Source organism: Meriones unguiculatus, chromosome 8 (assembly GCF_030254825.1).
Source record: "Meriones unguiculatus strain TT.TT164.6M chromosome 8, Bangor_MerUng_6.1, whole genome shotgun sequence".
Taxonomy (NCBI): domain Eukaryota; kingdom Metazoa; phylum Chordata; class Mammalia; order Rodentia; family Muridae; genus Meriones; species Meriones unguiculatus.
The window spans coordinates 121,547,929-121,568,249 of record NC_083356.1 but is presented as its reverse complement, the minus strand read 5'-3'; the positions used below and the strand labels follow the sequence as shown (position 1 = coordinate 121,568,249).

The 20,321-nt window shown below is 38.9% G+C and overlaps 1 protein-coding gene across 1 annotated transcript in view; it reads right to left on the bottom strand.

The window, feature by feature from the left end:
• Tlk1 (tousled like kinase 1) overlaps positions 1-20,321 on the bottom strand; it is a 107,800-nt gene that overhangs the window by 25,218 nt on the left and 62,261 nt on the right. The window contains exons 5-12 of the mRNA XM_021639229.2: positions 17,312-17,358; positions 15,575-15,670; positions 12,943-13,032; positions 11,700-11,792; positions 6,977-7,087; positions 6,564-6,700; positions 3,393-3,581; positions 639-705 (exon numbers count right to left, since the gene is read on the bottom strand). Of these exons, the coding sequence (XP_021494904.1) occupies positions 639-705; positions 3,393-3,581; positions 6,564-6,700; positions 6,977-7,087; positions 11,700-11,792; positions 12,943-13,032; positions 15,575-15,670; positions 17,312-17,358 (830 nt within the window). The remainder of the gene's footprint in view (positions 1-638; positions 706-3,392; positions 3,582-6,563; positions 6,701-6,976; positions 7,088-11,699; positions 11,793-12,942; positions 13,033-15,574; positions 15,671-17,311; positions 17,359-20,321) is intronic.

The following is a 20,321-nucleotide window of genomic DNA, read 5'->3' as shown; positions in this document are numbered from 1 at the left end:
CAAAAGAGGGCCAACATAAATCATTTTGGGACTCACTGATTCATAGTTTAGGCTGATGCTTTCTGAGTTTTCTGCATGCTCTAACCAAGTGGCATACAGGTAATGTGTCAAACAGGGCTGAGTATGTAGTTCACCAGCAGCTGCATCTACCACGGTCCGGCCCACCCAACTCCCAGAGATGACTTCATAGACACTTTCTTCACTTAGTTCAACTGTATCTATACGTCATCCTATTTAAAAAGTCAAACAACTGATATGTAACAAGTAAAATAAAAGGCTGAATGGAAGAAAATTTTCAGTCTGTTCAAAACTTCATTTTGAAGAGAAAAAAGATCTCTACTATATTTGGAAATGAGCTGCATCAAAATTAGAGCTATAAAAACAACAGAATTATAGTTTCAAAACTTATAAACAAGTGTAAAGTGATACAAAAACAAAAACTTAACACATAGCAACCATTTTTCTCAGTTTTATCACATCATACTGGATCAACTGGTTATAAAATTTCCTATTCATATATTTTAATAAAAACATTTAAAAATTACTATTGAATGAATTAAGAATTAAGTCAAAGAAATGAATGCAATTCTCCACAGTCTTGGTAACAAACTAGAAAAGCATCATGGGCTGCAACGTACCTTTTTGAGATGTCCTAGTCTAAGCTTGAAAATTTCCTCTTGTTCATGATATTCTGCCAGAGTCAGCCTGTCAAAAGTGAAATTTAATTTTATATTGAGATTAATGCTTAGTACTTTTTAAAATTAAAAACCAACAAAACATGATTAAAAAAAAAACAAATACTGAACTTGAAATACTGATAAACTAAAGCGTAAAATAATAGAAGTCACAAAACCCCTTTAAGATACTCTTCAGCATAGATTTAACATTTTGGGCTGGAGTAATTAACTACTATACAACAGGTGTCATTAATCAAGTGATGCTATGGAATCTAAGGACATATGTACAGAAAGGAAGACAGTTTCTTCTTATATTCTGTTTTGAGCTTACAATCAGCAGCAAGGATAAAAAAAGGTAGAAAAAGAAACAATTCAATGGGAAAAATTTTTAAATAGCATGTACTACGAAGAAAAAACAAAAGATGGCATGATAATGACTATTTCGTTTGCTCTGGTTATTAGCCATGGGGAGGGCATCTCAGACACAGGTTACAGCAAGTGCAAAGGTCCTTAGAATGTTCTTAGTATGCAAAAGGAAGAAAAAGAAGACCATCAAGTGGAAGCCAGATCAGGAAGGGACCTGGAGACTAGAATTTGTGTCCTAACCGTACAGAAAGAATTAAAAATATCTTAACAGATGACATGATTCTACATATTAAAAACAAACAAAAAAAACAAAGAAAAGCATAAGGATAAAAGCCCATTAAATAAATTCTGCAATGCTCTAAGGTATGAGACAACAAATAGAAGTCATAGTTTCTACACATGCTTGTTTCTAGAAACAAACAGCCATAGGGGACTGACAATTTCAACAGCATTCAACAGAAGCCAAAGAGAAGATCTAGGAATAAATTTAAATCCGGAAGTTAATGACTTTTATGTGAGTCAGGCATGGTTGCACGTGCCTGTAATCCTAGCACTTGTAGACACAGAGGCAGGTGGATCTGAGTTTGAGGCCAGCCTGGTCTACAAAGTGGGTTGAGGACAGCTAAGGCTACACAGAGAAACCCTGTCTCAGGGGAAAAAACAAAGCAAAACAAAATAGATTTTTATGTGAAGAACTATAAAAAATACTGCTGCAGAACTTAAAGGGGCAGGTGTTTATAGGGGCACAGTTGAAAGTCTAGGTGTCGACAGAACAGTTAAAGGACCACATCTTCAGACAATGAAAGGACTAGTCTTTAGGGATAGAGTTAAAAGCCAAAGCTTTTAAGATAGCTACTCTGTTGCTAATAGGTCCTGTTGGTTTTTTTTAATTTATTATTTATTACAATTTATTCACTCTGTATCCCGGCTGTGACCCCCCCTTCTCCCAGTCCCACCCACCCTCCCTCTTCTCTCCCATGCCCCTCCCCTAGTCCACTGATAGGGGAGGACCTCTTCCCCTTCTAGCTGACCCTAGCCCATCACCTCTCATCAGGACTGGCTGCACTGTCTTCCTCTGTGGCCTGGCAAGGCCGTGCGCCCCCACCCCCACCCCCAGAAGTGATCAAAGAGCCTGCTACTGAGTTCATGTCAGCCCCTGCTTGTTTTTTTTTTAAGCCAACAGTCTAGTGTACTAATTGTAGAAGAAAATTAGGAATGACTTGAAGAAGTGATTTTGAGATGAATTTTTTAAAAGATTTTTTTTTAAATTATTTATTTTTATGCATATGAATGTTATCTGCATGAGGACCTGCACGCCAGAAGAGAGCATTGGATCCCAATATAGATGGTAGTGAGCTACCAAGTGATTGCTGGGAATTGAACTCAGAAGTGCAGACAATACTCTTAACCATCTTAACTCTTAACAATACTCTGAGCCATCTCTCAGGTCCCTTGAGATGGATTTTGGAGAAGCTGGGCATGGTGGTCTGTACATGTAGTGTCAAGATTTTTGGAAGCCTGAAGCAAGAGGTCCACCTGAGCCCAGAAATTAAAGATCAGCCAGTCAACATAGGGCGATAAAGAGGAAAGCAAAGAACGCAACAAAAATGGAGTAGAGGGGAGAGAAAGGGAAGACAAAGATGAATGACTAGCAAGGAAGAGATTGGGGGAAACTAGTGTGAAAACACAAGACAATATGCATGTGGAGGAGGCCTCTGGGCTCCACACTGCTGAAGCACAACATCCCACAGGTCTCATTTCACACAGTCTTTAAATGAGCTGTTCCTAAACCTCAAGACAAGAGCAAGTGTGTGGCCAAATGGCACTGATGTTTGTAATGTAATGAGCACTTTGCTTTGCACACTGCTTTCAGAAGTCCTGACATGGCAGGGTGAGGGTCCAAGCACTGTCTTTAAACAGAGGAAACGACAATGCATCTACACTAAAAAAGGTTACCTACATCTTCACTCACATTTTTGGACAACTTACCAAATTTTCTATAAGCATGTAACTATTTTAAGCATCTCTGTCTGTTGAATTACAAAGAATAATTGACACAGAAAAATCAGAAAGCAGAAAAGGAACAAATATCTGTTAACTACCTGTGAACTGGGTTTATAGGTTCAGAAAATAAACAACACCAACAGTACTTAAAAGGTACATTAATTTGAACATTAGACTGATACAGCCAACTGAGTCCCATACACAAGAGGGGTAGAACCCACTCACCTTTTCAATTAACATCTTTCCTGACTATTTTTGCTTTTGAGTATTAATTACGTATAACATCATTATTAGCACTCCTGCTCACTGCTAACGATGTATGCAAGAAATTTAAAAGAGGCTTACAGTTGTGGTAAGTTTGGCCTAACGAAGGGATCATTCTCCGCTCCGTTGACCGCCTTGGTTTTCCTTTGTTTGGGTTCAGAATTGGTAGCAGGCGCCTGAGAATTATTAGCTGTGGGAGGTTTGCGTTTGGCTAGAAGCTTCCTCTGCCGTTCAATATCTTCCCTTTGTTGATTCACCCATTCTTGTTGCCTGTGTAAATGAATAAAAAAGGCCATAGTAATCTCCCATTACTTTCCACAATTAAAACGTGAAAAAAAAATACACCATAAGAAACAATTTCATAATATAAGTCTGTATTCTTTTGGTCCCACTCTTTTTAAAATTTTTAAATATTTACTTAAATCATTTAATGTGTATGAGTGGTTTATTTATTTGTAGTTTAGACAGTATCTTACTGTGTAGCCTTGGCTGGTCTAGAACTCACAGAGACCTACCTGCCTCTGCCTCCCGAGTGCTGAAATTAAAAGTGTGCACCACCAGAACCAGCTGAGTGTGCTGCCTGTGTGTACCTACGAGCATCACCAGAGTGTCTGGTGCCCCTAGAGGTCAGATGACGGTATCGGTTGCCCTAGAATGGCAGTTGCAAAATAGGTTGTGAGCCACCATCTGCATGCTGGGAATCAAACCCTGGCTCTCAGATCCTCAGCTCATCAGGCTTGGGGCTAGTGCTTTTCCCTGATGGGCATCCCAATACCAACAGAGGAACCTGTAAACCTACTACATAGTATGTTCATTCTGACAGTAACCATGTTCCCTTGAGGTCTCCTATCGTGTCAGGAAAAAAATGGTGCAGCTCTACATGGTCATATTACTGAGATTCAGAGCAAGCTAAATGGTCTGCCCCAGTCCACCCTTCAAACAGGGACCCCACAGCTGACTTTGTGGCTGAAGTATTCATTCTTCACATTCTTTTTCTGTGGCCTTAGTGAGGCAGCAGAGCTAAGATAAGAGTGAAAAATATCAAGAACCAAAATAGAAAATCTGGATGAAGGAATGATCTGTACCCTGACTCAATGAACAGCCAACCTGAAGGCCAGGGATACAGCACGGTAGTGGGGCACTTGTCCAGTATGTGTGGGCTGTTCAGTCAGACCCCCAGAACCACAAACAGAAACAATTAAAACTGAACTTTAAATGTACTCTAGAAGAGCAGCTATGAGTACACCTAAAGAGCCTAGAGCAAATAAAAAGTTAATGCTTATTCAGGGATCACAAGCGGGTTCAGAAATTATTCACTAACACGTTCCTAACTTTTCATTTATTCATTTCTCTTCTCATTTTCTAAGCACTCTGGGTTTTAACAATGAATGTAAACATCGTGTAACAGCACAGGTCCTCAATCAGTTCTTATCAGTGACAGAATACGCAAATAATTTCTATGAGAAAATGCAACTACTGCCATAATTAATGTTTTATTTCTTAAATTATTTTTCCACTATTTTTATTTTATGTGTATGGGTACTTTGCCTGTATGTATGTCTGTGTGTCATGTGCATTCTTGGTGCCTGCTGGAGCCAAAAGAGAACACTGATGCACTGGGACTGGAATTAAAGATGGTTATGAGTGGCCATGTGAGTGCTGGGAATTGAACCTGGGTCCTCTGGAAGAGCAGCCAGTGCTCTTAACTACCGAGTTATCTTCTCCAGCCCTTAATAATTTATACCTTAATAATTTACATAACTGTATGACAGTCAGGGTTGAGTTTAGTAGCAGAGATTCTTGCTCACAAAATATTAAAAATTATGGTTTTCATCTCAAACCCATTTCTTGCTACTTTTGCATTCAGCATTTTATCAAGTATAAACAATATCTCTCCCTATTGAATATCTGTCCATCTTAACTGTCAATAATTTATCTTTTTCCAAATATTATTTCTGTATTATTAAGTTACTTAGTATCTCAATTCTGATCACATATACTACATTCTAACTTTTAACAGACAGAACTAACCCTCAAACTCATTAGCTTTGCAGAGACTTTGTCTTTCACCCTGATAAGCTAGTACCTAGCACAGCTGTCTCCAGCAAAAGCTTAATAAACCAGGGGACAAGACAAGGCCACTTTGTGATTACGTGTGTGAAACAGTAACACTAATTTGATACTATGTGAAACAGGCTGTGCTCCTGGAAAGCTAGGCAGACACTGACACTCCTACTCTCTAGGTATTTAAAATGTTTCAAGGCAAAAAACAAAAGCTAGGATCTGGTCTCTTCCCAGCCACACAGCCAACACTCCCTTACCTATCACCATATGAACTTAAAAACAAACAAACAAAACAAAAACCAAAAGTACTGACAATTTCTTTGTTTTAAAGTTTACCACTGAAACCCTAAAGCTGTATGTTCAGGTCAACTAATGTGTGAGGTACTGTGCTGAGGCAAAAAAAAATCAGGTAGTGCTGATTTTTTTTAATACTTAAGGTAGGGGAAGGACACAAGAGTTTTTAAAAAGGTGGACATGGTGGTGTGTACCTGCAGTCCCAACATGCAGGACCAGTTAAGTTCAGGAATTCAAGGCCAACTTTAGTAACACAGCAAGGCTCATTAAAAATGAATTCCAGCAGGGGCCATCTCTGACATGGACTCAGTGGCAGGTTCTCTGATCACCTCCCCCTGGGAGTTGCAGCCTTACCAGGCCACACAGGAAGATGATGCAGCCAGCCTTGATGAGACTATCTGACAGCCTAGGGTCAGAGAGAAGGGAAGGAGGTCCTCCCCTATCAGGAGACTAGGGAACGGCATTGGGAAAGAAGAGGGAGGATAGGTGGAACTTGGAGGAGATGGGGAGGGCTACAGGCGGGATACAAAGTGAATAAATTGAGATAGAAAGACAGACAGACAGATAAAATTTAAAAAGGAGAAAGAAAAAAAAAAAAAAAAGAATTCCAGGAGGTAGGCATGGTAGTACATGCCTGTAGTCCCAGGACTCAGAGAGGCAGAGGCAGGCACATCTTCGTGAGTTCGAGGCCAGCCTGGTCTACAAATTGAGTCCAAGAGAGCAAAAGTTACACACAGAGAATCCCAAAAAAGAATTCCAGGAAACACAGGCACTCATAAAATTTCTCTTCTAGTAAGAATAACGCACATACACACGTGTGCACACATACACACGAGTACACAAATATGTACACATATTTAAAAATAAAAACTTTAAAATGTAACCATTACTAACTTCACAAGATTTTGAAATGCAAAACCATCTGTCCATTGTTCTGTAAAAGAAGCGCCATGTCTAACTGTTGTAAAGTGCCCAAGGCGTAACCGATCTTGCATACTCTTCTCTCTGCTTGACAATTTTTCTTGTGTACTCTGAAAATGAGGAAAAATCATCAATTATATTCATTCAAAATCCCCCCGCCTTGTGAAAAAATTTTCGAGACAGGGTTTCTCTGTGTAGCCCTGGGTGTCCTGGAACTCACTCTGTAGCCCAGGCTGGCCCTGAACTCAAGAGATCCACCTGTCTCTGCAACCCCAGTGCAGTGATTGAAGGCATGTGCCATCACCGGCAAGCTATTTATTCAAACTATAAAAGCATGCAAGGCAAAGCAAGCTACTGGGGAAAAGGGAAATTTGGTAATGACTCACCTTTTCAATAAGAAGCTTCTTGCTCATTGATATACACTTATTTAATCGTTCCTTGTATTTTTCAAGTAATTTTTGTTGATCATCTATTTGCCGCCTGAGATCACAGTTGGCCTACAACATGAGTAGAAAATGAAAGGTCTAGACTCAGTGTATGAATATCTTAGCAATGGTTTTAGCATTTTGAATAAGTTATCTAGGTAAGAAAAATACCAAAAGTTATTTACCACTAAACATTAATTTAACTACATAGTAAAAACACAGAAAATTTATACACACATTCTAGATATTTACATGTATATTCCAAGGTATATAGTTTTGGCTACATAATCTGAATCTAAGTTCAGTTCCCTTATTTCTAAATGAGCAAGTATAATGTACTTCAGCTAAAAATAAAATGTGGTATGTATTGTATGTATAACACATTTAAGAGGGAATGTAAATTTCGTCTTTCACACTACATTTCAAGATTTAATATAGCCAGGTGGTGGTGGCACACAGCTTTAATCCCAGCACTTGGTTGGCAGAGGCAGTTTGATCTTGAGTTCAAGACCAACCTGGTCTACAGAATGAGTTCCAGGATAGCCAAGGCTACATAAGAAAACCCTGTCTCACCAAAACAAAACAAAGAAAAAGCCTTAATATAAAGCCACAGTAATTACAATCTCTCTAATCTCCTTCTTTTATAATAATGGAAATAAAATTTTAATTCTGAAATCATACGTACCTAGCTAAAAGACTAGTTACCAGCTTCTCTTAAAAAGAAAAGTAAGTAAATTCAGTAAATATTCAAAAAGGCTGCACACAGAATTGTACTTTTTGTAGTTCTCTTTTTCCTGGTCTCTGCTTAGAACACAGACACTGTGATTGTGACTATTTTTATTTTGGACCCAGAGGTGACCTTTAAGATGGAAGTCATGCACTAAAGACAAAAAGCAAACTGCTAAAGAAGCCAAGGTCTCTTGAAACTGTTGGGCAATTATATCTAGGTTGCTGTCACTTTTGTTCTTTTCCAAAACACATTTCTATCTCATGTGAAGTGCTGCTGTTTATACTGTGCTACTAACAAAGACGCTGCTAAATGCTAAATAGTGTTTCAGGGCTGATTTAGTAATACACAAAACAAAACAAGACACAGGACAGAAGTAGGTGCACTGCACCTAGAAATAAGATTTAATGGTGGAGCCTGAAGTATAGGAATTAACTTTTTAATTCAAGTGGATAACTGGCTATATAGGAAGAAATCCCTGTTCCACACTATACCACAAACTAATTTTAGTGAGATCACCAAATTATACCAAATGATCAAAAAAATTATTTTTACTTAAAAAAAATGAGATTATAGTTACATTTCTCCCTTCCCCCTTCTTCCTTCAACCACCCATATACATCCTTCCTTGCTCTGTTCAAACACATGGTTTATTCTTCATTGGAGAATATATATATATATATATATATACACATATATATATATTTTTTTTAAGATTTATTTTTATTTATTATGTATACAATATTCTGTCTGCATGTATGCCTGCATATCAGAGGAGGGCACCAGATCTCATTACAGATGGTTGTGAGCCACCATGTGGTTGCTGGGAATTGAACTCAGGACCTCTGGAAGAACAGCCAGTGCTCTTAACCTCTGAGCCATCTCTCCAGCCCTGAAGAATATCTTATAATCAGTTCTTTGGTATATTTGATAATTTAGTATATACAAAGTATAAGTCTAAGGCACTTAATATGTAAAAACAAAATTAATCATCAAAAGACAGCATGATGTAATGAAAAGACATCTCAGAAAGTAGAAGAATCCAACATACAAAAAAAAACTAAAAACCAAAAAATAAGAAAGAACCAGTCTAATAAAAAGTGAAAAAATGGCTAAGGATAGTTCAGTGGTATAGCACTTGCCTAGCATGTGTGCGGTCCTAGGTTTGATCACCAACACACGCACACCCCTCTATCTAATTCTAGCACTGGGGATATAGGTGGATCTGGAATTCAAGGCCAGCCTCAGCTAAGCTATGATGAGACCCTATATCTTTACTTATTTCACAGAAAACAAGACAAATATCTACTAATTATTTTTAAAAATGTTTTTTAAAAGATGCTGAACACCAGCCAGTCAACAGAAATGTGTAACAAAAACACAAGATGCCACATTACAGCTGTTCATCAGCCCTCAGGAAGAAGAGTATTTGAGGGCCTGGCACACAATAAGCAACAGTTGTTACATTAAATTCTGGTGTCATAATGTACAGGATGCCCACACCCTGTGCTCTCGTCTATTCCTGTTTCCTATGCTCACAACAGCAAAATCCTGCATTTGTCCTAGGAGCCACGTACTGACAAATGCTTGGCAGAATTCTTTGTATTAGAAGAGTCAGAGACAAAGCCTCAGCCCAGAGCTGAAGGATGCTTCCTTAGTGCCTTAGTTCAGGAACAGGGAGAAGCAAACCGCAGCGTGGTGGCTGGATCTATAAAATCACCCCAGAGGCTCAAGCACTCAAGGGATGGCTGACAGCTAATGGGAGCTTGTGCCATGATGGAATCAAAGGGCTTTTACTTCATCCGAGGATTAACCATTTGATAAACTTACAGACGAGCAAACCTTTAACAGTAGGCTGGTAAAGGAAGTACACGGCCACTGGAAGCTAAATTTGAAATGTGTGTCTGTTATCTGACCCTCCTGTTTTTGTTTCCTGGCTGTTGTGAAGTAATACTGCTCTGTTCTGGTACGTGCTGATTTGCCCCAGGTCCTCATACTATGATGCCCCTATCTTACCAAGGGCCCATACTATGATGCCCCAGGTCCTCATACTATGATGCCCCTATCTTCTCTGGGCCCGAAAACTGAAGCCCAGAGACCACAGACTAAAATCTGTAAAAACTGTGAGCCAAAATAAATCTTCCTGTAGGCTGATTTGCTCAGGCATTTTATCACAGCAATGAAAAGTAACATCTAGTTATATTTACCAGTGTGGGTGTGTTTCTCACATATAATGTTCAGTAAAAACAAAGAGCAAAGGATCCATATATGACAATTTTAACAAGTAAGAATTTGTTAAAAAGAAAGTCTACACAGTGGCTGGGAAGATGGCTCAGTCATTAAAGAGCATGCAAGTCCAAGGATCTGAGTTTGATCCCCAGAACGCATAGTAGGGGCTTGTAGTCCCAGCACTAGAGAAGAATACAGCCAGCAGCCAGCTCGTCTAGTCTAACTGCTGGGCTTTGGGCCGATGAAAGACCCTATCTCAAAGCAGGTGGGGACACACGCACACACATGAACATGCACACACAAAATACACACACACATATCCAACATAACTACAAAGAAGCACAGAGGAATGATGATGTATGACTGATGCCAGGAGAGTGGTCAGCAGTAAGAGATGTGACAGCAATGTTCCAAAGGTACAATGGCATGATGGATGTTGGTTTTATTAATTTTTTAAGCCACTGGCTCTGAGTGCTGGTTTAAATCACAACAGTTGATAGAAGCTTTTAAAATTATCAACATCCAAGCTACATCATGTCAATTTAATCAGAACTCCACACTGGTAGGGTTCAACATTAGTACTTCTGTGATCCTAATGAGTGGCAAAGGACAAGAAAACCTGCCTTATGCCTTACTCTAAGTATACTTTTGGGTCTGCTTTTAGATTTTATTGTGTATGTGCACAATGTATGTGTATGAGTGCGTGAATGCATGTGCCTTCGTGTTTGTGTGCAAATCACAACTTTGTGAAGTCAGTTCTCTCCTTCCACCTTTATGTAAGTTCTGGAGATAAAACTTAGGTCTTCAGGCTTGCATAGCAAGCACCTTTATTTGCAAAGTCACTTGCCAAATACCTTACAGCTTTATTTTCTGTGTAAGTGTGTATATGTACGCATATTGCTGGCATGTATATCGGTGCACATGCATGAGGTGCCCACGGTGGCCAGCGTGCTTCAAATCCTTGCAGCTGGAGTTACAGAGAGTTGTGAGCTACCAGGTGGATTCTGGGAACCCAAACCAAGGGCTCTGTGTAAGCAGCAAGCGTTCTCTTTATTTATTTCTTTTTTTTTTTTCCCCCTGGAGACAAGGTTTCTTTGTGTGTAGCTTTGGCTGTCCTGGACTGGTTTACAAAAGCTGGTTTACAAAGGCTGGGTTCGATCTCACAGAGATCTGCCTGCTTCTGCCTCCCAGGGCATTAACATTACAGGTGTGTGCCACCAGAGCCACCACTGAGCAAACTCACCAATCCCTGAATTTATTTTTTAAAATAAAGGTTTCATTAAAAATCTCACAGGACTATGGTAGTAAGTCCTTCCTCAGTGGTATCAAATGTCAGGCAGAGAGCAATAAACTATTTAACAGTAAGTGAGTATCTGTCTGGAGGTAGATGATCAAAGAAAATTTACAAACCTACTTCTATCTCTTCAACAATTTCTAAATTCACACTCATAGAACTAATAAAGTATGTTGACTATAAAGTGGGTATTTTCAACATTTGTTTGTGCTTTAGTTAGTGTGTGTATCTGTATATAGGTGTAGAGGTGATTGCAGAGGCAAACAGTTGAGCCATCTTTCTAGCCCATAAGGTGGATTTCAATCACATCCATTTAGTAGTAGAAAAGTTTAGTTTTGAAATACAGAACACTTTGTCATATTTAGTATTTTCTCAATAGTTTCACTGCTGCCAAAATAAGTTGCATAATTTCCTCTCCATGACATATTACTTACCCTGAGCAAATCATCTATCCGACCTTCCTTTTTTTCCAGGTCCTGATTTTTATTACTTTCTAATGCTGCCAATTTCAGCATTGTAAGATCAGTCTAAATGAAAGAAAGATATTTTATTAACTCTATCATATACACTATTAAGCATAAACGTGAAGGCATATTTTACCAATTTCAAACAACCAAAAACAATAGTCTGTGGTATGTAAAAAGACATCCCCAGATATCTTAGTGTAATTTTAAGCTTCTGAAGTGTAAATGCTGAAAATTTTGTGTAAAATTTATTAAAGTGCATACACAGATGTTTCACATATACATTACTCCAGTGTATCTTTGTAAAACCAGTTTTTAATCTGTTTATACCTGACAAGTAAAAACTGCTCATATTTATATGATGGATATGTTTTGATCAGGCTAGCCTTGAACTCAAGAGATCTACCTGCCTCTGCCTCCAGGGTGCTGGGATTAAAAGAACAATGCGGCACCACCGTCAGCTCAGAGAAAGTTTTGATACATGCACAAGAGCACTTTATGTGTGACCCAGGAAGTCTAAAGGAAATATAGTTGTGGAGGCAAGGTGCTCAATCAACACATCAACTCTCTAATCTCAAGTCTGAAAAGGCATTAGTCAGAAACTGCCCCATGTAAAATGAATGAATGAATGAACGAAAGAACAAACAAACAACTAGGACTAGGTGTACAGTTTCGTGGCAGAGTATCTGCCTATTACTTGCACTGGGGCCCAAATTCAATCCTCAGCACCAAAAGCAAAGCAGAAACAAAAAATAAAAACCTCCCCCAAAGTGTGATATGTTTAAAATTCATAAAACTGAATGTTAATAGTAATAATAATGAAATTACTATGTCCAAGATGTTATTTTTTTCTAAATGGTATAAACATAGACACTAAGATGTCTTCTATGGTATTCACTTACAACCAACACAGCAACATCATGAAGACATCCACTATACATGTGTACTTGGATGCAGGTTCAAAGCCCTTCAGTAAGCAAAACTGACATGTGGTGCCCGCTCTGGTTATTTTATTGCCTGAGACATTTGCAGGCTCATGGTAAGATGAATGCTTCAGTTCCTCCTACCTACAAATGCTTGGTTTAGTCAGCTCTTACGTTTAATTTTACTTTACAATTCTATCTAAAACAAACCATAAATATTTTAATTGTTAATATAAACATGGTCAGAAGTTTCCTAACTGTCATAGCAAAATTGTAAAACTATCACTTACCTGAATGATCTTAAAGGATAACTGCTTTGGTTGTACAGCAGGGTGGTCCCCAAAAGCTAATGCAGTAGGAGAAGGACTATTCGGTCGAACCTGAAAAATATGGTAAAATTTCTACCTCAGGGAAAAAGACATTTCTACTCAGCAACAATTACCTAACATTTCTGAAGATTTCTTTTCTTTTTTGGGGTGGGATGGGGTGCTGAAATAGTGTCTCTCTGTACAACAGTTTTGGCAGTCCTGGAACTTAATATGTAGAGCAGGCTGGTCCCAAACTCACTGAGATCTGCCTGCCTCTGGCTCCTGAGTACTGGGATTTAAAGGCATGCACTACCACACCTGGCTTTCTGAAGATATTTATCTTGTAATACCTTTTTAAAACTCTTGGTCATCATTTATTCAACAAGCATTCTTGAGAATCTCCTGTATGAGAGCCAGTGTGAACAGCCTTACATTCCTTGACCTAAAGGGGATTACTCAGATCCATAAAAGCTTAGTGCTTTATAAACAAAGTATGGCCTGGAACAAAAGTATTAAAAATATTATCCTGACTAAAAGAAGAAATCACTGAAACACAGTAGCTCATGTGTATAATCCCAGGTAGCTCCCAGGCTAGGCATATAGAGACCCTGAAGAGACAGCTGGAGAGAAAGGAAGGGAGAGGGAAAGAGAGAACAAGATGAGGGAGAGACAGAGAAAGAAAGGGAGAGTGAAGGGGAGAAGAGGGAGGGAAGGAGAGAGGAAGGAATCTTAAGTCTGAATACGGACATTTTAGTACTAGAATCATAATACATGGTTATAAGTACTTTAAAATTTTATTCATTAACGAGTTTCATGGTTTAAATCTGAAAACAGTGGATGGCAACACTGCATCAATGCTGCATCCGCTTTCACAGTTGAGTCTTAAGCCTTCCTTCCCAAATGGCAATGTATTGTATCCCAAGCAACAAAATGAGTAAGACATAACTAGGCAAGTCTAACAGACAATGAGTAGAAGATATAGGAAATAATGAAAGGGTGCTTAAACAAGTAAGAGAAAGTCTGGTTTTTACCAACTTATAATTTGTTTTCAAATACTGAAAGCCAATGTTATTGTTCTAGCTAAATAGTCAACGTCCACAGATGGACCAAGCCAGGACCACATATGGAGAGGACCTAGAACCCCTGCTCAGATGTACCCAACAGGTAGGTCAGTCTGCAAGTGGGTTCCCTAGTAAGGGGAGTAGGGGCTGTCTCTGACATGGACTCTGTTGCCTGCTCTTTGATCACTTCCCCCTGGTGGTGGTAGGGGTTGGGGGAGGCTTGCCAGGCTACAGAGGATGCAGGCAATCCTAATGAGACTTGATAGGCTGGGGTCAGATGGTACAGGAGGAGGATTCCCCCTTTTTGAGGAATAGGGGAGGAGGATAGGGGAGAAGGAGGAGGGATGGGACTGGGAGATGAGGGAGGGAGCTACAACTGGGATGTCAATAAATTATAATTTTTTAGGGTGAAAAGGGAAGGAGAAGGGCTACAATTAGGATGTAATGTGAATAAATAATTAATTAAAAAAAGAATTGCTCTAAATGATTCATGATTATTTTCATGTTAAATGTAATCAATAACAAAGTTAAAAATCAGAAATTAGTAACTGAATATAGAGATGCTATAGTATTTACCTTACTCCACAGGCTCTACAAGGTTTTTGTTTTTTTTTAATAACACTTCTTGAATACATACAATCAATTAATCTAGGAAAGCTTCAGCTTAAAACTCATTTCTTAAAATTCTGAGACAGGCTCCCAAGTAGCCCAGGACAGCCCAACTCTCTGTATAGCTATGACTCTAAGTTTCTTGATTTTAAAATTTTTATCTCTCTCTCTACCTACGGAAGCCAGAAAGTGTTTTCAGATGCCCTGGTACTGGAGTTAGAGATGTTTGTGAGGAATCAAATCTTAGTCTTCTAGAAGAACAGCCACAGACAGTGCTTTCTTAACCAAGAAGACATCTCTCTAGCCCTGACCTTGAAATCTTACTCATATTTCCCTCTCTTTTAAGTGCTGGGATAACAGGCATGCAACACAATGCCTGGCCAAGACACTCATTTTCAAAAATAAAAGTTCCAGAAGAATCAGATCATTAAAGAAGATTCAACTGTCACTGAAGTGATCTCCTTTTTTTTTTTTAAGATTTATTTATTATGTATACAGTATTTTGCCTGAATGTATGCATGCAAGCCAGAAGAGGGTACCAAATCTCATTGTAGATGGTTGTGAGACATCATGTGGTTGCCGGGAATTGAACTCAAAACCTCTGGAAGAGCAACCAGTGCTCTTAACCTCTGAGCCATCTCTCCAGCCCCCGTGATCTCCTTTTTAAAACACAAATTTGACTATAGGAAAGTGTCAACAAGCCAGGTGCAGTGGCTCACACCTGCAACCTCAGCACTCAAAGAGGCAGAGGTAGGAGGATCTCTGTGAGTTCAAGGCCAGCCTGGTCTACAAAGCCAAGGCTACACAGATAAACCCTGTCTCGAACACAAACAAACAAACAAACAAAAGCAGTACCAACAAAAAGAATACATTATAAGTTATTCAATATATATAACCTCCAAGACAAAGACAATGCATTAAAACCTTGAATAGTAAAAGCTTACAGATGAGGAAGGAGTGGAATGTGAGTGTGAGTTTTGTGGAGAACGGATTGCAGGAGGTATGCCTCTTACTGGACTCGAGCCATTTCCACCTTGGTACTGAGAAAAAGAAATAGGAAAGCACAGTCACTATTTTAGACTTGGCACTAAGGAATTAACTCAAATATATCTTACTTTATTTCTAGTGCAGGAGCGTGAACCCAGAGCCTCACACAGATGGTCTATATCTCCAGACCTAATTATACTTTGCTTCAGATAAAATCAGTCATTTAAGTGGGTCCAGAAAAAGCAAGAGCAAGGTCAGCTATATAAAACCTAAGACTACATGATATAACAATGACAACTCACTACTTTTATCTTCTGGCTACAACTTGTTACTGTGTCAAAGACAAATAAATCACCCCCAAAATGAACATATTTATCTGGTTCCTCAAAAGATCAGCAAAGTTTCCCTATTATTATTTAAAGGAAAATTATTTAAATTATTATTTAAAGGAAACCAAAAAGTCTCTAATCCCAAGAAATGTAAAAATTTTTATGTGGTTTCTGTGAACATGACCATCTTAGAATCATTATTCACAGGATCTGTTATGATATCCAAATATTCAGTGCATTACATAAAATGATTATATAGGACAAACGCCATTCCTTCTCATGAAGTGCATGCCTCCATTGCACACTAAAGCCAGCAGCCTGCCCACAGGGCTTTCTCCCTAGCTCAGGCTTCTGAGGCGAGAACAGAAGAAATAGACAGTTGACTGCTGCACGGTTCCTCTTGGGGCAGACTTTACTGTCTATGCCATCTTTTATAATTTTAACTTAAGTTTGATATGAATGGCAGAAATGGGAACTGGCTAGTGTGTTCACGAAACAACTTCTTGCAACCCAAGGATTTTTCTTTACTCAATTTATCTAGTGTTTAGCTTATCATCCAGCACACAATAGCATTCAAGAGCCTATGATTATTTGATTTCACCCCTACAAGTTCTTTATGATATTCACCTTGAGTGGTTCAACTCAACTAAAGAGCAGTTGATAATTTGGGGCTAGAAACAGTTTTACACTAGATTCTTTTAACCTCCAAAACAAACAAACAAACAAAAACACTACTCCCTCTCCCACAAAACAAATAAACAAATTTCTGGAGATATGTGCTGTCCGAACTTATCTGTTGTCTTAATCAGCCAATTCTGCTCTCACTCAATAGTGAAGACAGGTTTTTCTACTGAAGTAGTAACATTTGTTGTTTTAACAAGCAAATCAGTACTTTCAAATAGGAACTGGAAACCTAAAGTATGCAGAATCAAGGAAATAGTCTAGATTAAGAAAGACTAAAAACATAACTTTTTTTTTTCTCAGGGCCTCTTAACCTTTTAACCTCTACCCATAGGGTTCATCTAATGTTGCCATTAGATGATAAAGCCCATGTTGAAATGACATAGTAAGATCACAGGTTCTACTCTGTTACTCCAATTTATTCTATCATCTGGGCAGCTACTTTACTTGTCTTTAGTTTCTCCATCTGCAAAGAGAACACTAGAGCTAAGTTTACCTACAGTATGACTCACTTAAGTAAGAATGTAAGAAAGTGCTCTGAAATTTTCTCATGTTTCAATGTTCCGAGGAAAGAAATACTAATATTCTTCTCAAAAGCTGACCTTGTGCTTCAAAGAAAAGATTATCAACTTGCAGAACAACTTTACTGAATTAGGAACTAGAAATAATTCTTAACAAACTTACCTCAAAATAGTCACTAATCTTGTGGCCACGTCCTCCAATACTTTTTCCTAAAATATATTTTTGAAATGCATAGATTTAAAAGACAGTCGTTATTACCGTTTATTACATCAAAAAGAGAAAAGTGTCAAATTAAAACACAAGTTATTTAATTAAAAGCATATAAAAACTATTTAGTTTAAAAGTGTATGGCATTTAAATAAGGTAAGAGTATTAAAAATACTAAGTCTTTAAACATTTATAAAACCTCATCAAACCACAGTTTAATAGATACATACCAATTTATGGAAGTGTGGCACTTCCTGAAAACTCAGACAAATAACATTAAGGACTCCCTGCTTCCTTCTCTCACACCCCTCTTCCCTTCTCTATCCTCCCACCTTCTCCTTTCCTTGTTGGAGAGAGATTGCTGGGGACTGAACCCAGGGCTTCAGTTATGCTAAGGGTACTCTACCACTGAGCAGCATGGCCACACCCTCAGCAAATGGAACTTAATCTTCAAAACATTACTAATATTCCTTATTAAAAATCAATAAACCGAAAAGACAAATTAGTTTGTATTTGACAAACTAAGCCACACTTTATTAATAACGATGATGAAAACCAGCTTTGATTGATACAAACACAAATTTAGTCTGCTGGACAGACAACATAGTTATTGTCATATTATTTTGTAAAATATGTTTTGATTTTTCTTTTCATTTTTTCTTTTTTGAGTTAGGGTCTCACTTCATCTAAAATGTGTTTGTTGTAAATTAACAGGATGTATGTTTTAAAAGTCCACATTTTAAAAGCTGTTCTTATAACCATATTGATAAGTAGGGTCATCACAGGTCACACCATTCCTTACACTTTTTTTTTCTTTTTCTAAGATTCATTTATTATTTTCAAAGTAGTCTGCCTGCATGTATGCCTGCAGGCCAGAAAAGAACACCAGATTTCATTACAGATGGTTAGGAGCCATGTGGTTGCTGGGAATTGAACTTGGGACCTTTGGAAGAACAGCCAGTGCTCTTAACCTGAGCCATCTCTCCAGCCCGAGTTTCCATTAGTTTTAAAGGATTTTTTTTTTCTCCCCTTGAAGAAAGGATTTCTCTGTGCAGCCCTAGGTGTCCTGGAATTCACTCTGTAGATTTCTAAGTTGGCGTCAAACTTAGAAATCCTCCTGCCTCTGCCTCCCAAGTGCTGGGATTAAAGGTGTGAAAATACTACCTTTCTTAATAATAAGTCTTTTATGCCTGGTGGTGGTGGTGGTGGTGTCACATGCCTTTAATCCCAGCACTTGGGCAGTCAGAGGCAAGAGGATCTCTGTAAAGCAGCCTGGTCTACAAAGAGAGTTTATCAACGGAGCTCTCTTATCAGCACAACAAACACATCTTGAGGGCCAGACACTGTGAGGACTCAGGACAACAAATGCTATCCAGAACTGTGACCAACACTTTCATATCAATTGATTTAGCAGTCAGTCTTTATCCTAAACAGATGCTCTTTGTGTCTCTGATAACATCCCTGAAGATTTGGAAGAGACACTATCTGTTAGTGAAGAAAAGATGTGTGTTGCCTACCTAGAAGTTATTTCCCTAATTCTTTTTCTCTACTAGAGCCCAAATTTATATGCATACATTATATCCTTTCCCATATATATGACATCTCATTTCAGGAGGAGCCTGCTCCTATCTAGCTGCACTCCCGATTGGTATTTCCCTCATCAGAAGTTGATTTTAACCAAGAACCACTCCTCCAAGGTCCATTATTGTCAAGGAGAAAGTTACCCCACTGTTGGTTTCAGAGGCGGTCTGATTTCCTAAAGCAACAGCACTTCTATTATACAGCACTTCTATTATATATCACTGCTTATGGAATGGAAACACGACTTAACAGTCATGAGGTGACATGGTAGGTTTGCCTCTGGGCTTGAAACTCACTTCACAGAAGGGTGGGGTGGAAGAGAAAATAAGCCAGGGTCATTCTAAAGCAAATGCTCAGTGAGGAAAAAATGAGGAGATCCAATTTAGACAACCATCTTCACCAAGAACACCAGGCATTTTTGTGGGCAGCAGACCAGACACTTAAAAGGCCTGCACTCTTATTCAATGTACTTAGTGTCTGGAAGTGTGAGGGGTAAGGAGTGGCACGCAGTATACATGTGGAGGTCAGAGGTCACTTGCAGGACTTGGTTCTCTTGTTCTATCATGTAAGCGCCAAGGACTGAGCTCAAGTCATCAGGCATGGTGGCAAGTGTCTTTAACTAAGCAATCTCAATGGCCACCTCAATGTTTTACACTAGTTCTTAAAGACAAGATAGCTAAACCAACGCAGACGCCTCACCCTATTTGGAAGTTTACTTTCTGAGTCTGTTGCTGAAATGAGTTAATGTTCCTTTACAATGAAGTTACATGTTCCCTAGCCACAGGCTGGAGGGCCTATTCCAAGACAAAACGGAGCAACTGAAAGCTGAGATCCAACATACCACACACCTTAAAGAGGCCCAAGACAACTGCTGCAAACAACAAACACCCTTTGACTCCAGTGCCATGTGTAGAATGGCAAGGCAGCTCATAAGCCTAAAGACTGGCCCCAAAACATGCAATTCCTATGCATAAAATCACCAATACAAATGACCGAGGGGCCCAAGTTTCTATCTATCTTTTCAGGGCCCAAATCAAATAATATCAGTTTGTGATATGAAACCATGTCTTCTGGGCCAGAGTGTTGGCTCAGTGACTAAAAGTGCTTACTACATGATCAAGTTAAGTCCTAGAACTGATGGGTCTCAGCACCCACATAACAAACCAGGCCCCTTACAAATTCCAGCTCCAAGCAGGGTGGGAACAGGAGGATTGCTGGGGCTTGCTGGCTTCCAGCCCAATCAAGAAAAATGAGCCTTAGGTTCAAGGAGAGACCCTACCTCAAAGAAATAGGCAGAAAGTGACAGAGGAATCTGGCCCCTGTACACATGAACAGACACACTCACCTGCAAACACACATGCACAAGCACCACACACACACACAC